General features: G+C 38.2%; 1 protein-coding gene across 3 annotated transcripts in view; it reads right to left on the bottom strand.

Annotated features, from left to right (window-relative positions):
* The window catches only part of ANKRD26 (ankyrin repeat domain containing 26), a 99,786-nt gene that overhangs the window by 45,185 nt on the left and 33,413 nt on the right, over positions 1-21,188 (bottom strand). Inside the window, exons 9-17 of one of the 3 annotated variants that reach the window (XM_066280250.1) lie at positions 13,187-13,247; positions 12,897-13,099; positions 9,597-9,678; positions 9,209-9,300; positions 6,485-6,578; positions 5,335-5,433; positions 4,525-4,553; positions 4,358-4,430; positions 2,671-2,753 (exon numbers count right to left, since the gene is read on the bottom strand). In XM_066280250.1, coding sequence (XP_066136347.1) covers positions 2,671-2,753; positions 4,358-4,430; positions 4,525-4,553; positions 5,335-5,433; positions 6,485-6,578; positions 9,209-9,300; positions 9,597-9,678; positions 12,897-13,099; positions 13,187-13,247 — 816 coding nt within the window. The remainder of the gene's footprint in view (positions 1-2,670; positions 2,754-4,357; positions 4,431-4,524; positions 4,554-5,334; positions 5,434-6,484; positions 6,579-9,208; positions 9,301-9,596; positions 9,679-12,896; positions 13,100-13,186; positions 13,248-21,188) is intronic. The other 2 variants (XM_066280251.1, XM_066280252.1) reach the window with 2 other exon arrangements.

The raw sequence follows: 21,188 nt of genomic DNA, 5'->3' as shown, positions 1-21,188 counted from the left end.
AACTAAGGAGCCTCAACGAAGAATTGATGTTTCTCATCTCTCTCCCTTCCTGTCTGTCTGTCCTTACCTGTCCCTCTCTCTGTCTCTGTCACACACACACACACACACACACACACACACACACACACACAATCTCCTGAATGTTTCTAAAAAAAAAAACCAGGCAGAGGGTCTGAATAAAAATTTCTCTAAAGACAACAGATGGCCAATAGATATATGAAAAGATGCTCCACATCACTAATCATCAGAGAAATGCAAATTAAAACCAAAATGAGATACCACCTCACACCTGTCAGAATGACTATCGTCAATATATCCACAAATGACAAGTATTGGCAAGAATATGAAAAAGGGAACTCTTGTGCACTACTGGTGGCAATGCAGATCATTGAAGACACTATAGAAAATAGTATGGAGTGTCCTCAAAAAATTAAAAATGGAACTGTCTTATGAACTTAGTGATTCCACTTCTGGGTATATATCCAAGAAACTTAAAACACTAATTCAAAAGAATATATGCACATTTTTATTCATATATTTATTACAACATTATTTACAACAGTCATGCTTTGATATGACTCAAGTATCCATTAATAGACAAGTGGATAAAAAAGAAGTGGTACATAGATACAGTGGAATATGATTCAGGCATAAAATCAATGAAAACTTACCATTTGCAACGGCATGGATGGAACTAGATATATTATGCTAAGTAAAATAAGCCAGGCAGAGAAGGACAAATACCATGATTTCACTTATAAGTAGAATCTAAAGAACATAATAAACAAACAAAGGAGAAACAAACTCATAGATATAGAGAACAGAATGATGGTTGCTAGAGGGAAAAGGGGTGGGCAACTGGGTGAAAAAGGTAAAGAAATTAAGAAGTACATTTTGGTAGTTACAAAATGATCACAGGGATATAAAATACAGAATAAGAAATATAGTCAAGTCTACGGCCATCCCACCCTGAACGCGCCCGATCTTGTCTGATCTCAGAAGCTAAGCACGGTCGGGCCTGGTTAGTACTTGGATGGGAGAAATATAGTCAATAATATTGTATTGATTATGGTGCTAGGTACGTATTGGAAATATCGGTAAAAATACATTGCAAAGTATATGATTTTTAAAAATAGTATACTATATATTTTTTATTGAATTTATTAGGGTGATACTGGTTAATAAAATTGTGTAGGCTTCAGTGTACAATTCTAAAATACACTATATATATATATTGCATTTTGTGTTCACTACTCCAAGTCATTCTCCTTCCATCATGATTAGTTCCCCCTGTACCCTCTTCTACCTCCCCCCACCCTGCTTCCCCTCTGATGATCACCGTTATGTTCTGTCTCCAAGTTGTTTTTTCCTTTTTATTATCTAACCACTATGCTGTATACCTGAAACTAATACAAAATAACAATGAACATAAACTATAATTGAAAAACAAAATTTTTTAAAAAAGGATAATGACTCAAGAAGAAGCAAACTTTAAATTATTAGGAGTCAAAATGATTAACAACAATAAGAAAAAATGAACTCTTAAACTCTGATTCAGGCCCTTGCTTGTTGGCTCAGTGGTAGAGCGTTAGCTGGCGTGTGGAAGTCCTGTGTTCAATTCCTGGTCAGGGCACAGAAGAGAGGCAATCATCTGCTTCTCCACTCCTCCCCCTCTCCCTTCTCTCTGTCTCTCTTTTTTCTCCCACAGCCATGGCTTGATTGATTCGAGCACGTTGGCTCCGGGTGCTGAGAATGGTTTTGTGGAGCCTCTGCCTCAGGCACTAAAAATAGCTCAGTGGCGAGCATAGGCCCCAGGTGAGCAGAGCATTGGCCCAAGATAGGGGTTGCTGGGTAGACCCTGGTTAGGGTGCATGCATGAATCTGTCTCCATATCTCTCCTTCTCTCACTTAAAAAAAATTAATTCAAATGATATATATGATAGTTTATGTATGCATCAATATAGTTATCTAGTGCATCCATGTCTGATATGTTCTATATTCACTAATGATTGTGGATAAAAAAATTAATAATATTTACTGATTTTCTACACTGAAAGATGTAAATTAAAAAGCTATTGTTTGTACCCTAACAACAAAAGGTTCCACCAGAAAAAGTGGATTCCCTTCATAGGCAGTAGAGATGATTTTATGATCCCATTCTCTCCCTGAATGTATACCCTGAGGTCACTTACATAAAGATCACAAAGAAGAATAAAGCTTTAACCTTTATTAGTTAAACCCTGCATTAGTGACTAGCAATATGACACTGAACATTCTGAACTACTGATGATGAATACTCTCTCACATGAATCCATTTCAATGGCCATTATTGTTATATTGTTCATAATTTCAACCATTTAATCATATAATTCAGTACTTGATACTACCTTCTTTATCATGTAAGGAAGTTATAAAAATGAAAGACACAAACAATATTTGGGTATATTTTTAGCATCAATTACAAATACAAAGTTTAGCTATTGAGTTACTATAGATTCTAGCACTATTTTAAATCTTGTAATTAGTTAAAAGTTTATAAAAACATTATTATATATGATTTATGGACTTTGAAAGCCTAGCTTGAAAGGTAATTTCATTTGGACTATGTTACATTAATAAAACATAGAAAACAGTATTACACCAGAAAGTTAAAGTTAACTTTCTACTTACCTGTGGACGATCCTTCTCCCGATCGACGAGCCTTTCTTGCTCTTCCTGCGATGTCACTGTTAACTCCAACTTTGCTGACAAATCTACGTGGTAGTTAAAATGAACTACTTAGAACAGTTAAAGCTATAATCTTTATAAAAATGGAAAATACATTTATTAATTGAGAGTCTAAGCTGAATCTTTAGCTGAATCTTTACTACTTTAGAAATACTTCCGCCCTGGCCAGACAGCTCAGTTGGTCAGGGCATCGCTCTGCAGTGCAGAGGTGGCAGTTCAAGCCCTGGTCAGGCCAGGTACAGGAACAGACTGATGTTCCTGCCTCTCTCTCTCCCTTCCTCTCTTTCTAAAACCAATAAATAAAGATTTTAAAAAATAAGAAAGAAAAAGAAATACTTCTAATTACTGAAAACTTTAACAAAGCATCTGGGAAATATTAGATGCCACAAAGTTCAAGGTACAGAAACATCTCAAACCTACAGAACCTCTGTCATTCGTAACCGTAATCCAGGGACTGCCTGTACTCAGGTATCACCTGAGAATCCTGGAATCAAGACTCATTGGTTCAGGGGTCCAAGTGGTCAAGATTATTTTCATAGTAATACTAATTGTTATTTGTAACTTTCACCCTCATTTTCTGATAAGTGTACAGTAGAATTTTCCAGACATGATGTGATAACATCAAAGCTCTTAATGGTTTGTAGGTACAGTTTTAATGGCTAATAAAAGGTATGATTTTAGTACTTATTTATCAACTTGTTCGGTTTGAATTTCTAATATTGTAACTATCAATAAGTACTTCCCACTTAAAAATTTGTTTTGGAATTCTAAATAATTTTTAAAAGTATAAAAGGATTCTAAGGCCAAAAGATTTCAGAATTACTGTTTTAAAAGATGTGTCTAGCCTGACCAGGTGGTGGCACAGCGGATAGAGCATTGGACTGGGATGTGGAGGACCCAGGTTCGAGACCCCAAGGTCGCCAGCTTGAGAGCGGGCTCATCTGGTTTGAGCAAGGCTCACCAGCTTGGACCCAAGGTTGCTAGCTTGAGCAAGGGGTCACTCGGTCTGCCGAAGCCCCATGGTCAAGGCACATATGAGAAAGCAATCAATGAACAACTAAGGGGCCACAACGAAGTACTGATATTTCTCATCTCTCTCCCTTTCTGTCTGTCTGTCCCTATCTGTCCCTCTCTCTGACTCTCTCTGTCTCTGCCACACACAAAATAAAAATAAAAATAAAAGATGTGTCTAATCACAGTATCTGTTGTCTTAAGATCATCAGTGTAACAATAGTAAGATGAATAAAGTTCAAACACTGTTGACATGTTAGGAATTGAAGATTTACTCTAGATAAAGGTCAGATTTCAAATAAACACTTTAAAACAGTAGAAAAATTTTAGAGATAAAAATTAACCTCTGGGAATTCCTAAAAAGTATGGGAACTTTAGGCACTGGGAACTGTAGGTAACAAAACAAAAGTAAAAACATCTATTTTTAGCTTACATTTTTGTTATCTTTTTTTCTGTAAATATCTTTTTTGTGAAACATGGATACCAACAATGACATCTATATTACTCATGTCAAAACCTACAATTAAACTTGAAAAAGAAAAGGAATTAGGAATAAGAAGCCCATCTGCATGCCACTGTCCTGTACTCCTGCCCCGAGTGCAACGCAGTAGACACTCACCTGACCTGGATGGCTGTGCGCCCGCTCTCCCTCCTGCTTTCTCAGGAACGGGGTCCTGCACTTCGAAAGCAGGCTGCATGGGTTTTGAAACAAGATGTTTAATAAATAATGTATACTTCATATACTCTGTAGTTAATACTTCAATATAAAAATATGAAAGTTATTACCTTCAAGTGAGAATATTTCTCAGGGGAATCTAAAGAACAAACGGACATATACTCAATCCAATGAGAAACGGAAGTAATTGTACATTCATGCAGAGTGAGTACTGAGCTGAATCCTCGCGCCTGGCTTTGGGAGTGATTACTCCTGGTGTTAGTGGTTTTCTATTTTTTTTCAAGGGGCAGGCAGATTAGAACACCAACTAGACAGAAATGTGAATACACTATAAATACGGAAGTAAAAATGGGAATAAAGGTTTAACAAAACATGCAGGTGAGATTTCAAAAATAAGATTATGCTTTGAACTAAAATAAAAACGAGTGCAGTACCAAAGTGAATATAATGCTTGATGGGAGAAAAGTGATCTTTAACCAGAGGACAATCACGACCCAGACAGGATAAAGGTGAAACAGATGCAACAGCACATCTTTGCTGCAGCATGTCAGAATCACTTATACTATTATGCTACAAGTGTTGATCATAATGTTCTTCAATCTGGCCTGGAATTTAGGAAGTTCATGACTGTGATGTTAGTTCAGTTGAATGCATAATTCTTTTTTTTTAACTTATATTATTTTTTTAAAGATTTTATTAATTCATTTTAGAGGAAAGAGAGAGAGGGGGAGAGAGAGAAAAAAGAGAGAGGAGCAGAAAGCATCAACTCCCATATGTACCTTGACTGGGCAAGCCCAGGGTTTTGAACCGGCAAATGTATAATTCATTTATCAACAGAGAAAGTGTTATAAAATGATTTGCTTGTATACACTTATAGAATAATAGTTATTAAATTAAAAGTATTCATTTTTTTTTCATACCAATGTGGGCTACTGGTATGCCTACATTTCTTGTATCCTCCACTTTAGGCATCTTAAAGTTTCTTGATCCACTCATACAAGAAGGTATGTACAACACATCTAAGAAATAATGTAAAATGAACTTTGAATATTGAAATATGGTTACTACAAACAAAAAGAATTTAACTGCCATGGAAATAGATATTAAAATCCTTTTTATTTCTAAATCAGTAATATATACTGAAAATAACATTTGTACCACTTAAGGGAATAAACTCTAATCTCTTTTATTTCCAAAATCAGTGTGGTATACTATACAGGTTTTTAAAGGAGTTTTAGAAAACAGCTATCTTATCAAAACCTGAGCTACCATAAAAGCCAGCCAATGCTTCTGTATTCAAATGACTCTCACCGTACTATAAATACCAATGTAACTTGTACCTTGGGTGCCTGGTGACCACGAGGAGGGCAAACGAGGGGCCACGGTCACCCCAGGCTCGCCCCATCCTGCTCCCTGTACTCTGGAGCAGTGGTGACCTCATCTCCTGTCCTGGGGCCAGGATCCCAGTCATCTCAAGTGAGGGCTCTCACATTCCCTCCTCAACTCCAAATCACCCAGCTCATGCCTTCCTCTCTCCCTCCTTCTCTTCACTCTCTCCCTTTCCTCTTCAAAAGAAATTTCCAGATCTGTGGTCTTCATCCTCCCCCCTTTCACTCGCTTCCTGTACTCCGCCGTGCCTCCCCTGCTCTGAGGAGCTCTAGGACTGGGGTCTCTCTCTCCGTTCTTGCCAACTAGAGATACGCTGCTCTTCTTTCTCTGAAGCACTAGTTTATCACCTCCCACCACATATACCTGCTTCCGTTTCCTTCACTTACTCCCTGTGATTTCTGCCTTTCTCACTCTTCACTCCCTATTTTGTTCTTTTCCTCCTCCTTACACCCGACTCTCCTGGGCCTCAGTGTCTCCTGAAATGGAACTGACACTTCAGCACCTGCGGGACACCTCAGTAGCTCCCTTGCTGGCACTGGTAAGATTCACAGCTACCTCCTTTCATTTCTCCTTTACTCACTATGCGTTTGACCAAGACTTTCTATGCTTTTAGAATATGTGAGAAATTCATGTTAATCAACATTCTGTCAAAAGACTTTTTAAAACAAATACAGTTCTTACCTTCTACTTGCCCATTTAGTGTATCTTTTCCTCTTTGATCTGCAGCCTCAGGTAAGTCATCAACAGACTTCTGTGGGAGACTTGTAGAGGAACTCTGTTACGATTTGTATTGATAATGCATTACATAAGATTTCCTAACCCCTTTCTACAAAAACATCTCAATTTCACACTTCAAAAGCATTTAGACTTAAAAATAAGAAAACCTGTTGACTGAAACATTTAACTAGCTCCCCTCACATGTGGTCTCTAGAGCAAGCTTTCTTTTATCTTTATTTGGCTACTGGCTGCATATTGAGCAAGAAAAGTCAGAGAAGGTACTTTTGTAGAGAAAATACTGATGTGTATGCACATTTTAACATGGAACTAACTTTAAAATACCTAACTCTACTTTGCATTCCCCACTGAAATGAGAGGACATTTTAAATACTTTTTCAAACAAATTATTGTTATTTTTTTAATTTCTTTTTTGTGACAGAGACAGAGTCAGAGAGAGGGACACACAGGGACAGACAAGCAGGAATGGAGAGAAATGAGAATCATCAATTCTTCGTTGTGGCTCCTTTTTAGTTGTTCATTGACTGTTTTCTCCTATACGCCTTGACCGGGGGGCTACAGCAGAGTGAGGGACCCCTTGCTCAGGCCAACGGCCTTGAGCTTCAAGCCAGCGGCCACGGGGACATGTCTATGATCCCACACTCAAGCTGGTGAGCCCGCACTCAAGCCAGATGAGCCTATGCTCAAGCCGGTGACCTCGGGGTTTCAAACCTGGGTCCTCCATGTCCCCCATATTCTCTAACCTAACATTCTCCATTCCCCCTATACAAAGCACTGACACTGACTTACACTGGATTGCTGTTTACTTGTTTTTATGCCCCTCCCCTTCACTGCAGCCTAACCCCTGAACCTGTACGTTCAGTGTCTACTGCCCGGCACATAGTTGGTATTCAATAACAGAAAATTATTTAATGTCAAAACGTGAGATCTCATCAAGGCTTCTGGTGCCAGCGCAGCACAGACCTCGGGACAGGTCCCTGAGAGCAGTCCACAGAAACTTAGCACCCCACCCGCACTAGAGATCCACAGAGCCCTCCGACCGTCACCTCTGTCTTTACCCTACAGCCACTTTATTGTCCTTCAGGTTTACAAAAAGTGTGCTCAGTATTTCATAAGTCCCTGAATACCATGGGGATCACTGGGCCTTACATTTCCATAGCATCCTTTACGGTTTACAGAGTGTTTTCACATTTGTTACCACACTGGTTCGTCACACATAGGTGACAGGTGGGTACTGGCACCCTTATTACGAACGAGGTCACTGACGTTCCAACAGGTTAAAGTAAGATGTCCCAAGAAGTGACTGACCGGGACTGCTGGCAGCACCTGACTTCATATGCAGTGTCAGCACCATTAGGCGGCAGATGCAGCCCCGTGTCTCTTCCCACAGTTGTCACCTCAGAACAGCTCAGCATGCTTTACACTTATGGCTGCCACACGGGTACTCACAGCATGCCCTTTGAACGACCCAAACCAGCTGTGATTATGAAAACACTGCCAATCCAAACAGGTGTTATTCTACTGCTACATGCTTACCACTATTCACCATGCTTTTCTTTCTCAGGAAATGTTCCTTGCAAACCTACTTGACAACCCAAATAGAACAATACTTTGTTAACCTTGGCCGGTTTGCTCAGTGGTAGAGCGTCGGCCTGGCGTGCAGGAGTCCTGGGTTCGACTCCAGGCCAGGGCACACAGGAGTAGCACCCATCTGCTTCTCCTCCCCTGCCCCTCTCCTTCCTCTCTGTCTCTCTCTTCCCCGCCTGCAGCCAGGTTCCATTGGAGCAAAGTTGGCCCGGGCGCTGAGGATGGCTTTGTGGCCTCTGCCTTAGGCACTAGAATGGCCCTGGTTGCAACAGAGCGACACCCTAGATGGGCAGAGCATCGCCCCCTGGTGGGCATGCCGGGTAGATCCTGGTCAGGCGCATGCGGGAGTCTGTCTGACTGCCTCCCCATTTCCAACTTCAGAAAAATACCAAAAAAATAAATAAATAGAACAATCCTTTCCAAGTATGAAGATAGAAAAAACTGTAATCCAAATTGTTTCTCACTAAATCTCATTAGGAGTTTCACGTGTCCATATAAACCACAGTAACATACACTTGGCACAGGATGAGTTATAATAATTTTTTAGTTTTTAAATAAACTCCAGAACCCAAATTGATTACTTATACATTCAAAGCCTTAATTTTATATAATATACTACACTAATTTCATAAATGAATCTTGTAAATGAGCAGAATTGGATTCTGCAGTATCACTACACAGCATGGAGCAGACGTAGGTTTACTGGTGTGACTGTGTGAAGCACGGGATTAAACACTGTATTATTTTCCACACAAACAACTGTAAACCTACGTTTGCCCAGCACTGCATTTAGCACATAGTTATTTTATTAATTATAGGTTAAAAAACATAAGAAATAATTTTTATGGGTCAATATAGATGTGAGAAAGTAAAGTCAAAGCATCCCCTATCTGTTTTTTTTTAATTAATTTTAATGGGGTGACATTGATAAATCAGGGTACATATGTTCAGAGAAAACATCTCCAGATTATTTTGACATTTGATTATGTTGCATACCCCTCACCTAAAGTCAAATTATCTCCCTATATGTTTTAATATCACAATGCTGATATTTATAATAATAATAAAAATAAAAGATAGTACCTCAGAATCCCAAGGTGATTCTACATCTTCATCTTCTCCTAATCCTAGTGATGACATTTTATCTTCTCCTAATCCTAATGCTGACATTTTATCTATAAAATAGTAGTCACAGAAACATTAATGTGAACATTTTTACTATGAATTATAAATACATATATAGGTCTATCTCCATTTACAAATAGTTTGATCAAATAAAAGTAATATCAGAAAAGATTTTCAGAAGGTCGAAGCGTTTGTAGGAAGAAAAAGATGGTAGTAGTTGGCATACTTTTGAATAAAGATAGCAAAACATATACTTTAAAAGTGGATAACAGATTTGGATGTACAAAAATAAGATCTGTGTATACTAGCATTTAAGCACAGGAAAAATTCATAGTCACTAACTTACCACCACTATTATTTTTGTGTTCTTCATCAACATAAGTCAAATTGTTATTATCTGTTTTGTTCTGTGGAACACTTGCTTCTTCCTATGAAAACAAAATAAAACAAAAATCCAACTTTACAAAACTGTTATATTCATTCACTTGCTCAGTCACTCAATCCTTCAGTCAGTAAGACAGCAAACATTGACTGTAGGCATTAACCTGGGAGAGGCTAGACATATAAATAAAAGGCTTTGCCCTGCATTCTAGTAGGGGTAGAGCTGCATGAAATCACTAAGAAAAGTTGCCCGTTGTACAACTGAAGACACTAAACTACAGCAAGGGCACAAAAGAGACAACAGTGTTGTCACTGGGAAGCTCTGGAAATGAGAGATTTATCTCGAAAGATACATTAAGTGCAGAGGGAGGGTGTGAAGGACATTCTGTAAAGGGCAGCATGAGGAAAAGCATAAGGTCTGAGACAACGCAGTGAGTGAGGGTTCCATAGTCACGTGGGAAAACAGGACTGGTGAAAACGCGATGGAGAGAGGACACTGGAGAATCAGAGCTTAACCTAAAACTCGCATATGAGTTTACCCTCATGGAATGGCCAGTCACCAAATGGGCAGGGGAGTTACATCATCACAATACACTTGAGAGCAGTCACTCCGGCAGCAGTGCAAAGATGAATGTGGGGGATTCAAACTGGAAAAGAGTGTTTCAGCCTGACCAGGCGGTGGCGCAGTGGATAGAGCATCGGACTGGGATTCGGAGGACTCGGGTTCGAGACCCCGAGGTCGCCAGCTTGAGTGCGGGCTCATCTGGTTTGAGGAAGAGCCCACCAGCTTGAACCCAAGGTCGCTGGCTCCAGCAGGGGGTTGCTCGGTCTGCTGAGGGTCCGCGGTCAAGGCGCATGTGGGAACGCAGTCAATGAACAACTAAGGTGTTGCAACACGCAATGAAAAACTGATGATTGATGCTTCTCATCTCTCTCCGTTCCTGTCTGTCTGTCCCTGTCTATCCCTGTCTATCCCTCTCTCTGACTCACTGTCTCTGTAAAAAATAAATAAATAAGTAAACAAATTAATTTAAAAAAAAGAGTATTTCAAAATAAAAAAGGGGACAGTAAATTACTGCAGTAAATAAATTACTGGTCTAAAAACTGGTAGCAGGTGAGTGACTAGATGTGGTGATTTCAGGGAGGGCTGAAGTTGGGATGTTTCGTGCCTCAGAGCTGCCATTCATGAGGATGGAGAAAAAGACAGCAGAGGTTACAGTGAGTCAGGAAACAGAAAAGAGCTGGGCAATGTCCTCAGTTTGGCGCATATCAAATTCAGGCGGCCAGGGAGCAGAAAGACCTAGATAAATACACTTGAAGTAAAAATAGATGACTGTATTCAAGAAATACATATGATGCTAAAAGATTGATACTTGTAAAAGACATACGCTGATATAATTTAATAATGCAAACCTACATAGAACTTCTGAAATTTTGAAAGAGTAGGGAAAAATAACACGGGATATAATTTTTTAACTACACATTTTAAAATTTCTTTCAACAATATAAAATACCCTTTATAAATTATGCAAACATTTTCAGGTTATTTTAGTAATAAGTATTTTAAGTGTAATAAAAAAAATTAATGGTAAAATACCAATTCACAATTTTAGAAGAAATTTCCTTTTCAAAAACTAATTTTAAAAGAAATATTTTCAATTATAGAAGAGAAATACTTATGTGATTATAGAATTATGAGGCATTTTTTAAGTACCACTATGATGTATAAAAGATATATAAACCTATTTTAAAATATATATGGTTTTCTTTTTCCCATGTCAACAGCACACTGATGGCTCTAATTGCCTCTCTACTCTACCTATGATGGTAGTTAAAGATGTATAAAAATATCCAGTATTAAAACTAACTACCCTGGCTAGTTGCTTCAGTGTATAGAGCATCAGCTCAGCATACAGGTTCAATCCCTGGTCAGCGCACGCATGACAAGTGACCATCTGCTTTTTTCCCTCCCTCTTCCCCTTCTCTCTCTCTTTTCCTCTTGCAGCCAGTGGCTCAACTGGTTCCAGCATCATCCCTGGGCACTGAGGATAGCTCAGTTGGTCTAAGTGACGGCCCCAGACTAAGGTTGCAAGATCGATTCCTCTAGGGGTGCATGCAGAATCTGTCTCACTAGCTAACCTCTTCTCATTTAAAAAAAAAAGAAAGAAAAAAGGATAAACAAACTAATAAAACCATGACTATCCAATTTGAATACTTAAAAGTCTTCAAATACATTTATGATTATCAAGGAGGGCTGATGAAAAAGGGGCTGAAAAATCAAGTCACCAGGACATCTGGCACTTAGATATGAAAGAATTTTCATGTTAGGTTTAACAAATATGAACACTACAATTAATAAAGTTTCTTAAGAATAATATGAAATGTACCCATTGTTGGAGATATTTTAAAAAGTCATTTTTCAGAGATAATCTGTATACTGTTGATAATCTTATTATTTTATAATAGCAAGCACTTTTATCAGAAAAATATCATAAATTGTGATTTCATTCATTTAATGTGAGCACATGTGTCCATTAATTGCATATGTTATTAGAAAAGATCAATCAGAACCTAGGTCTCCAAGGCTGGGTGAGCTGCCCACAGTCTTGCAGCTGGGAGATGGTATAGAGAGGGCTCAAGGCTGCCTGGCTCCCAAGCTCATGCTGGGACCACATTCTGCTCTGCTGTCCTCTCCCTCCTGCTTCCATTTCACAACTTCCTCTTGTTTGTTTCTTCCTTTGTTCCCCAATCCTGAACAAGTTCTAAAGTGAAGCACTGTGACAGGCACTCAGAGAACATGGGCAGGGAGTCTGCAGTAGTCTGTGGCCTCCCAGTCCTGCTCAGTCTGACCCTGCCCTGGAGGAGGCCACAGACCAGAGCTCAGAGATGTTCCATGTATCACTGTTTATAATGGCGACACAAGCAGCTCTCCCTCCATTGAGGACAGAATAAATCATTCACGTGTCTTCTGCATAATATAAATCTTTACAGCCACTGCAATGAAGTAGCTGCTTAGAGAACAATGTTAACTGTCATGTTTTAAATGAGCCCATTTAATAATGGTTTTAAAATGTAAAACATGATCTGATCTTAATCAAAATGGTTTTAGCATTTCCCATTAAGTATGATGCTAGCTGTTGGTCTGTCATAAATAGTTTTTATTATGTTGAAGTGTGATCCCTCTAATCCCACTCTGCTGAGAGTTGGGGACAATATGTGAAGAATCATGGGGAAAAGACATTTAAAATAAAACAAAACAACTTACCTTTGTAACATCAATGACTGCTGAAGACATGGGAGGAACTTTGAGAAAAGGTCCAAGCGATGCCAAGGCGGGTTGAGAAAAGCCTTGGACGTTTTCTGATGTGTTGGGAAGGGTTTCAACCATGTCTTCATTTTCACTATGAAAAGTACAGTCTTCACAGAAGGTCCTATTTTCTGGTCTCACAAAGGGATATTTTCCTTCTACTACAATAAAGAAAAGTAAAGAATACATGAATATTGCAATAACCTCAAATCTGGGAATAACACAAGAACAGTCTTCCAATAACTTACTGTTTTTTTGGGATTGTCGAATAGCAGTCATTAGCTTTGCTAAGCTTGGTTTCATGACATTCTGGAAAAAAATCATATCTTTAAGTATTAAATTTGATAACAGTAATGATCATATGCACCATTACTATGTGATCTCATTAAAAAATGGAGTCATTCCATAAACTAACATACATTTTTTCTCCTGGGATGAGGATTATGAGACATAACATAGTAAGCCCCAAAATGTTAACTTTTTACCCCTAAATGATGAATATTATCTAAATACTATGAAATCCATGAGATTATAAAATTTATCCCTAGGTAGTTCAGAGTACTACTGCAAGAAATTAAGAAATTTAAATTACTCGTTTGTTAAATTTTGTAATGTGTTTGCATGATTTATATTTACATGAACTCTCCTGTGTGTGTGTGGGGGGGGTATACAGTTTAGTTTTAAGTAGCATCTTATTTAGATGTGTTAGAATTGCAAACAGTACAAAGTTGCTTCTATTCTGTTTATCAAAAAGCTAAGAAGAAATGATTACTTAAATTCAGCTAGGAAAGGGGAGGGGAGGGGAGGGGAGGGGAGGGGAGGGGAGAGAAGGGAAGGGAAGGGAGGGGAGGGGAGGGGAGGGGAGGGGAGGGAAGGGAAGGGAAGGGAAGGGAAGGGAAGGGAAGGGAAGGGAAGGGAAGGGAAGGGAAGGGAAGGGAAGGAAAAAGACAAGACCAGCCCTGTGGACAATGATTTACAAATGCAAGCCACACACATTAAATAGAAAGCTATGACCAAACATGTCGACAATGGAGGAGATAGGCACTGAAAAAACAGGCACTGAAGAAATGTTTCTGCAAGGAAAAAATAATCCTGGTGGTACAACAAGAAAAAAGGGTGGGGAAAGTATATGCTTAATACAAGAACAAAGGGAAAGCATAAGTACAATATAATATGTAGAGAAAAATACATAGAATTTCAGTACAAATGAATATATTTACAAAATACGAGTAGTACATCAGTATTCTTAGGAATGTACTATCAACAAATGCATTTGTTTTATATTGTTTATTATGTTATTTAAATAAATGAATTTTATAAAATTATATAACTATATTACAGCAAACATAAAATATAACAGATTATTTTATACATTTTTATAAATATAAAATTGTGTGCATATGTGTGTGTGTGTGTGTGTGTGTGTATTTTTAAGTGAAGGGGGGGAGATAGACAAACTCCTCACATGCACCCGGACTGGGATCCACCCGGTGACCCCACCAACAGGCTTAATGCTCAGTCCATCTGAGGCCAATAGTTGCAACTGAGCTATTTTTAGTACCTGAGGCGGAGGCTCCAAGGAACCATCCTCAGCACCTGGGGTCAGTGTGCTTGAATCAATCGAGCCATGGATGCCGGAGGGGAAGAGAGAGAGAGGGAGAAAGAGAGAGAAAGGGGAGAGGGGAGGGGTGGGGAGAAGCAGATGGTCACCTCTCGGTGTGCCCTGATTTGGAATCAAACCTAGGAATCGAACTTAGGACTTCCACACGCCGGGTCAACGTTCTACCACTAAGCCAACCAGCCAGGGCCAAAACTGTATATATTTTAATGTATAATAAAATATATAAAAATTTTATAACTATATAAATATATACAATTAAAAAATAAATATTTTAAATATAAAATGTAAAAAAAAACATAAAAAATACATACATAAAATAGAGGCTTTTGGTCATAGTATATCCCTAATAATACTGATTTGAATTACTCTATAATTCTTTCTTTTTATATACCACTAAAATAGTTTAATTTTCTCACTATAAGTCATTCAATTATTTCAACATAGTCAACTGTAAATTTTTACAACAAAGAAAGAAAAAGGAATATTCCCAACACATCCATTTTCTACTTGGAAAGAGAACTGATAATCAGAATTCTAAAAAAAAATGTATGGCTTGAAAAGATACTTTTAATGGAACATGAGATGAGGCTAAGAAAAGGTTAAAAAATTTTAGTCTTAAATTATAAGCTTACAATTGAAGATACTAAAAAATATATGATAACCTTGTTTCTAGATTACCAAATACTCTTCATCCTTTCTTCCTTATGACATATTTCCTCATCATAACTCAATTGAACTTATCTATCCTAAACACTAAAAGGGAATATTGTAGTTAAGTACTTTTCTAGAAACTAAAAACATTTAATTAAGACACTTGATTCTTAATATATTACTTCTAACATTTCATTACACAGAACTCCACTTGTCTGTTCATTTATACACATTCAAAAGTATAAAAAATGCTTCTGACATGCAAGATCTTATTTCCCAGGACATGCACAATTGTGTTTCCTAACCTCCAGGAGCTTATAGTGGTACAGGAATTTAAAGTAAATATTTAAGTAACTATAATAATAAAAATTTGAAATTTGAACTTTTAAAAGGTGATACAAAGCTTTGGGTAAATATTTTAAAAAATATAACAGAAAAATTTGTTTCTTGGTTTCTCTGGTCAAGATGGCAGAGTATGTAAATGTTGTGCTTGACTCCTCCCATGACTACATCAAAATTACAATTAAACTGTAGAACAGCCACCTTTTTTTTTTTGATACATAAATTATTTTAATGTTTTAATGAAAAATTAATCATACTCCATCTCATTCTTTTATCAAATTTTCCACTTTTGCATGTATTTGTACATATGGGATTCTTTTGTATGCTTCTCTTCATGGGTTTGTGTGTGCCATGTTTTCCATATATGTCTGCATTGCCACGTGGTATGGAAAATATGAACATGCAAATAAATCAATATAATTTATAAGGTTTATTACAAGCAAGTTTCCCAATATTCTTTTTTTTTATAATAAATTTATTTTTTTTAATGGGGTGACATCAATAAATCAGGATACATATATTCAAAGATAACAAGTCCAGGTTATCTTGTCGTTCAATTATGTTGCATACCCATCACCCAAAGTCAGATTGTCCTCTGTCACCTTCTATCTTGCTTTCTTTGTGCCCCTCCCCCTCCCCCTTTCCCTCTCCCATTCCCCCCTCCCCCCCGTAACCACCACACTCTTATCAATGTCTCTTAGTTTCATTTTTATGTCCCACCTACGTATGGAATAATGCAGTTCCTGGTTTTTTCTGATTTACTTATTTCGCTTCGTATCATGTTATCAAGATCCCACCATTTTGCTGTAAATGTTCCGATTTCATCATTTCTTATGGCTGAGTAGTATTCCATAGTGTATATGTGCCACATCTTCTTTATCCAGTCATCTATTGATGGGATTTTTGGTTGTTTCCATGTTCTGGCCACTGTGAACAATGCTGCAATAAACATGGGGCTGCATGTGTCTTTACTTATCAGTGTTTCTGAGTTTTTGGGGTATATACCCAGTAGAGGGATTGCTGGGTCATAAGGTAGTTCTATTTTCAGTTTTTTGAGGAACAACCATACTTTCTTCCATAATGGTTGTACTACTTTACATTCCCACCAACAGTGGATGAGGGTTCCTTTTTCTCCACAGCCTCTCCAACATTTGCTATTACCTGTCTTGCTAATAATAGCTAATCGAACAGGTGTGAGGTGGTATCTCATTGCCGTTTTGATTTGCATTTCTCTAATAGCTAAAGAAGATGAGCATCTTTTCATATATCTGTTGGCCATTTGTATTTCTTCCTGGGAGAAGTGTCTGTTCATATCCTCTTCCCATTTTTTTATTGGATTGTTTGTTTGTTTGTTGTTGAGTTTTATGAGTTCTTTGTATATTTTGGATATTAGGCCCTTATCTGAGCTGTTGTTTGAAAATATCATTTCCCATTTAGTTGGCTTTCTGTTTATTTTGTTATCAGTTTCTCTTGCTGAGCAAAAACTTCTTAGTCTGATGTAGTCCCATTCATTAATTTTTGCCTTCACTTCTCTTGCCATTGGAGTCAAATTCATAAAATGCTCTTTAAAACTCATAGGTCCATGAGTTGAGTACCTATGTCTTCTTCTATGTACTTAATTGTTTCAGGTCTTATGTTTAGATCTTTGATCCATTTTGAGTTAATTTTTGTACAGGGGGAGAGACTGTAGTCCAGTTTCATTCTTTTGCATGTGGCTTTCCAGTTTTCCCAGCACCATTTATTGAAGAGGCTTTCTTTTCTCCATTGTGTGTTGTTGGCCCCTTTATAAAAAATTATTTGACTATATATATGTGGTTTTATTTCTAGACTTTCTATTCTGTTCCATTGGTCTGTCTATTTTTCTGCCAATACCATGCTGTTTTGATTGTCGTGGCCCTATAATATAGTTTGAAGTCAGGTATTGTAATGCCCCCAGCTTCATTCTTTTTCTTTAGGATTGCTTTGGCTATTCGGGGTTTTTTATAGTTCCATATAAATCTGATGATTTTTTGCTCTATTTCTTTAAAAAACTTCATTGGAAGTTTGATGGGAATTGCATTAAATTTGTATATTGCTTTGGGTAATATAGCCATCTTGATTATATTTATTCTTCCTAGCCAAGAACAAGGTATATTCTTCCATCTCATTATATCTTTTTCGATTTCCCTTAACAATGGTTTATAGTTTTCATTATATAAGTCCTTTACACTCTTTGTTATGTTTATTCCTAAGTATTTTATTTTTTTTGTTGCAATCATGAAGGGGATTATTCTTTTGAGTTTGTTCTCAATTGTTTCATTGTTGGCATATAGAAAGGCTATTGACTTCTGTATGTTAATTTTGTATCCTGCGACCTTACTGTATTGGCTTATTGTTTCTAGTAGTCTTTTTGTGGATTCTTTGGGGTTTTTGATGTATAGGATTATATCATCTGCAAAAAGTGATACCTTTACTTCTTCTTTTCCGATATGGATGCCTTTTATTTCTTTGTCTTGTCTGATTGCTCTGGCTAGAACCTCTAGTACCACGTTAAATAAGAGTGAAGAGAGTGGACAACCCTGTCTTAGAACAGCCACCTTTGAGAAAACCTGAGGACTAGTTGAACAGAATTCTTATAACTAAGAATATCAAAAGAAGCCAAGTCAAGACTGGTAAGAAGGATAAGAGGTAAAATGGACTGGTCCTACACCCATGTGTGTTGGTTAAGAATCAGGAAGGATGTCTCAGCTGTTATTCACAAGCTGCTGGCCTTGGTTCATGATGTGGACTCCTCTAAAATCTCTCAAAGGTTCATGAACTCCAAACAAGCAGCATCTGGTCTTGGCATGCCCTGTAACTCTTGCTAAGCCCCAGTAGCAGCCAAACCCGATCACAACATAGTATCTCCCAGGAACTTCAAGCCAAGCACAGGCAGTTACCAACACCATGTTATCTACTAAATGAACACAGGACTTGAATAACCATTTCTCCACAGAATGTTGGATATATAGATGGCCAACAGAAATATGAAAAAAGATGCTCAACATCACTAATCATCAGAGGAATACAAATTAAAACCAATTTGTGATATCACCTCACACCTCTCACAATGTCTATCATCAATAAATCAACAAACAACAAGTGTTGTAAGGATATGAAAAAAGGGAACCTAGTCCCTTGGTGCACTATTGGTAGGAATGCAAAATACTGCAGCCACTGTGGAAAACAGTACAGAAGGTTCTCAATAAATTACAAATAGCACTACCATATGACCCACCAATCCACTTCTGGGTATTTATTTGAAGAAAGCCAAAACACTAAGTCAAAAAGATAAATGCATCCCTATGTTCACTGCAGCATTATTTACAATAGCCAAGATATGGAAGCAACCAGTGTCCACTGATAGATGACTTGATAAATAAGGTGGTACATATATAAAAGGGAAGATTACTCAGACATAAAAAAAGGATGAGGCCCTGGCCAGTTGGCTCAGTGGTAGAGCGTTGGCCTGGCGTGCAGGAGTCCCGGGTTTGATTCCCGGCCAGGGCATACAGGAGAGGCGCCCATCTGCTTCTCCACCCCTCCCCCTCTCCTTCCTCTCTGTCTCTCTCTTCACCTCCTGCAGCCGAGGCTCCATTGGAGCAAAAGATGGCCCGGGCGCTGGGGATGGCTCCATGGCCTCTGCCCCAGGCGCTAGAGTGGCTCTGGTCGCAATGGAGCAACGTCCCGGATGGGCAGAGCATCGCCCCCTGGTGGGCATGCCAGGTGGATCTCGGTCGGGCGCATGCGGGAGTCTGTCTGACTGCCTCCCCATTTCCAGCCTCAGAAAAATACAAAAAAAAAAAAAAAAAGGATGAGATCTTATCATTTGTGATAACATGCACAGACCTAGAGGGTATTGTGCTAAGTGACATAAATAAAAAAGAAAAGACAAATAGTATATAATTTTACTTATATGGGGAATCTATAGAACAAAGTAATGGAACAAATTAATAGAAACAGAAAACAAACAAATGGTAATCAGGTTGGGGGGGTTGGAGAAAAAGTTGAAGAGATAAACATAAATTGGTAGTTACAAAATAGTCATGGGGATACAAAATGCAGCATAGAGAACAGAGTCAATAGTACTTAACTATTTATGGAGTCGGGGATTCTAGACTTACTGGGGAGATTACCTCGTAATTTATATGAATGTCTAACCACTATGCAGTACACCTGAAACTAATATAATATTGAGTATCAACTGTAATTCAAATAAAAAATATTAAAAGCAAGAACAAGAACAAATTTCTGAAATTTTACCAGATAGTTATTAAGAATTTCTGTTTCTATAGCTGTTGATTATTTTAGGCAAAACATGAATTCTTTTTAAAATTTTTTTTTAATTTATTCATTTTAGAGAGGAGAGAGAGAGAGATAGAAAGAGAGAGAGAGAAGGGGGGAGGAGCAGGAAGCATCAACTCCCATATGTACCTTGACCAGGCAGGTCCAGGGTTTCGAACTGGCGACCTCAGTGTTTCCAGGTCGATGCTTTATCCACTGCGCCACCACAGGTCAGGCTCTTTTTTTCTTTTTTTTTTTTTGTATTTTTCTGAAGTTGGAAACGGGGAGGCAGTCAGACAGACTCCCGCATGCAACCGACCGGGATCCACCCGGCATGCTCACCAGGGGGCGATGCTCTGCCCATCCGGGGCGTCACTCTGTTGCAACCAGAGCCATTCTAGTGCCTGAGGCAGAGGCCACAGAGCCATCCTCAGTGCCGGGCCAACTTTGCTCCAATGGAGCCTTGGTTGCAGGAGGGGAAGAGAGAGACAGAGAAGAAGGAGAGGGGAAAGGGTGGAGAGCAGATGGGTGCTTCTCCTGTGTACCCTGGCTGGGAATCGAACCCGGGACTCCTGCACGCCAGGCTGATGCTCTACCACTGAGCCAACCGGCCAGGGCCAAAACATGTATTCTTCAATTAAATAAACAGTTTTAAGCAGACTCAATGTAATGATTTAGAACACAGTGGAATCCCTTTATACAGGCCTGGAGAAACAATTTAAATTTTTAAATTTATAATTTTTATAATATAATTTCAGTTCAAATGTAGAAGCCAGCTTAAAAATACAGTAAAAACTCTCCTAACAATTATATTACATCAAAATAAATACAGTAAAAAACCCCAACAACCCTATATATTACATGATACACACTTTTGGAACTGAGAGGCAACAGGAAGATTTCTGATAATTACAATAGTAATTGGGTCTATTACGAATTTATTTAGGCATGAGTATTATAAAAGTCAGGTTGGTATGATTTAAAAGTCACGTTAAATATCCTTATCCTTGGCCTAATTTCATCTCTCTTCTACTGTGGGAAACTTTTCCACAATAAAACTTTTCTATCACTATATATTCTCCAGTCCTTCCTCTTTTTCAGCCCCAACTTAAGTACTTGAATTAAAGTTTAAAAGAAAATTCAACACATCATATTTCTACAAAAATGGTTTGCTCTGACCAATTTTTATTACAGATAAAACAATGTGCCTGACTAATGGTGGTGTAATGGATTGAGCTTTGGCCAAGGATGCTGAGGGCACCAGTTCAAAACACCAAGGTTGTTGGCTAGAGTGTGGGCTTGCCAGCTTGAGCACAGGGTCATTGACATGATCC

This window comes from Saccopteryx bilineata, chromosome 5, assembly GCF_036850765.1.
Source record: "Saccopteryx bilineata isolate mSacBil1 chromosome 5, mSacBil1_pri_phased_curated, whole genome shotgun sequence".
In the NCBI taxonomy this organism is placed as follows: domain Eukaryota; kingdom Metazoa; phylum Chordata; class Mammalia; order Chiroptera; family Emballonuridae; genus Saccopteryx; species Saccopteryx bilineata.
This window is presented reverse-complemented; position numbering and strand designations above follow the sequence as displayed.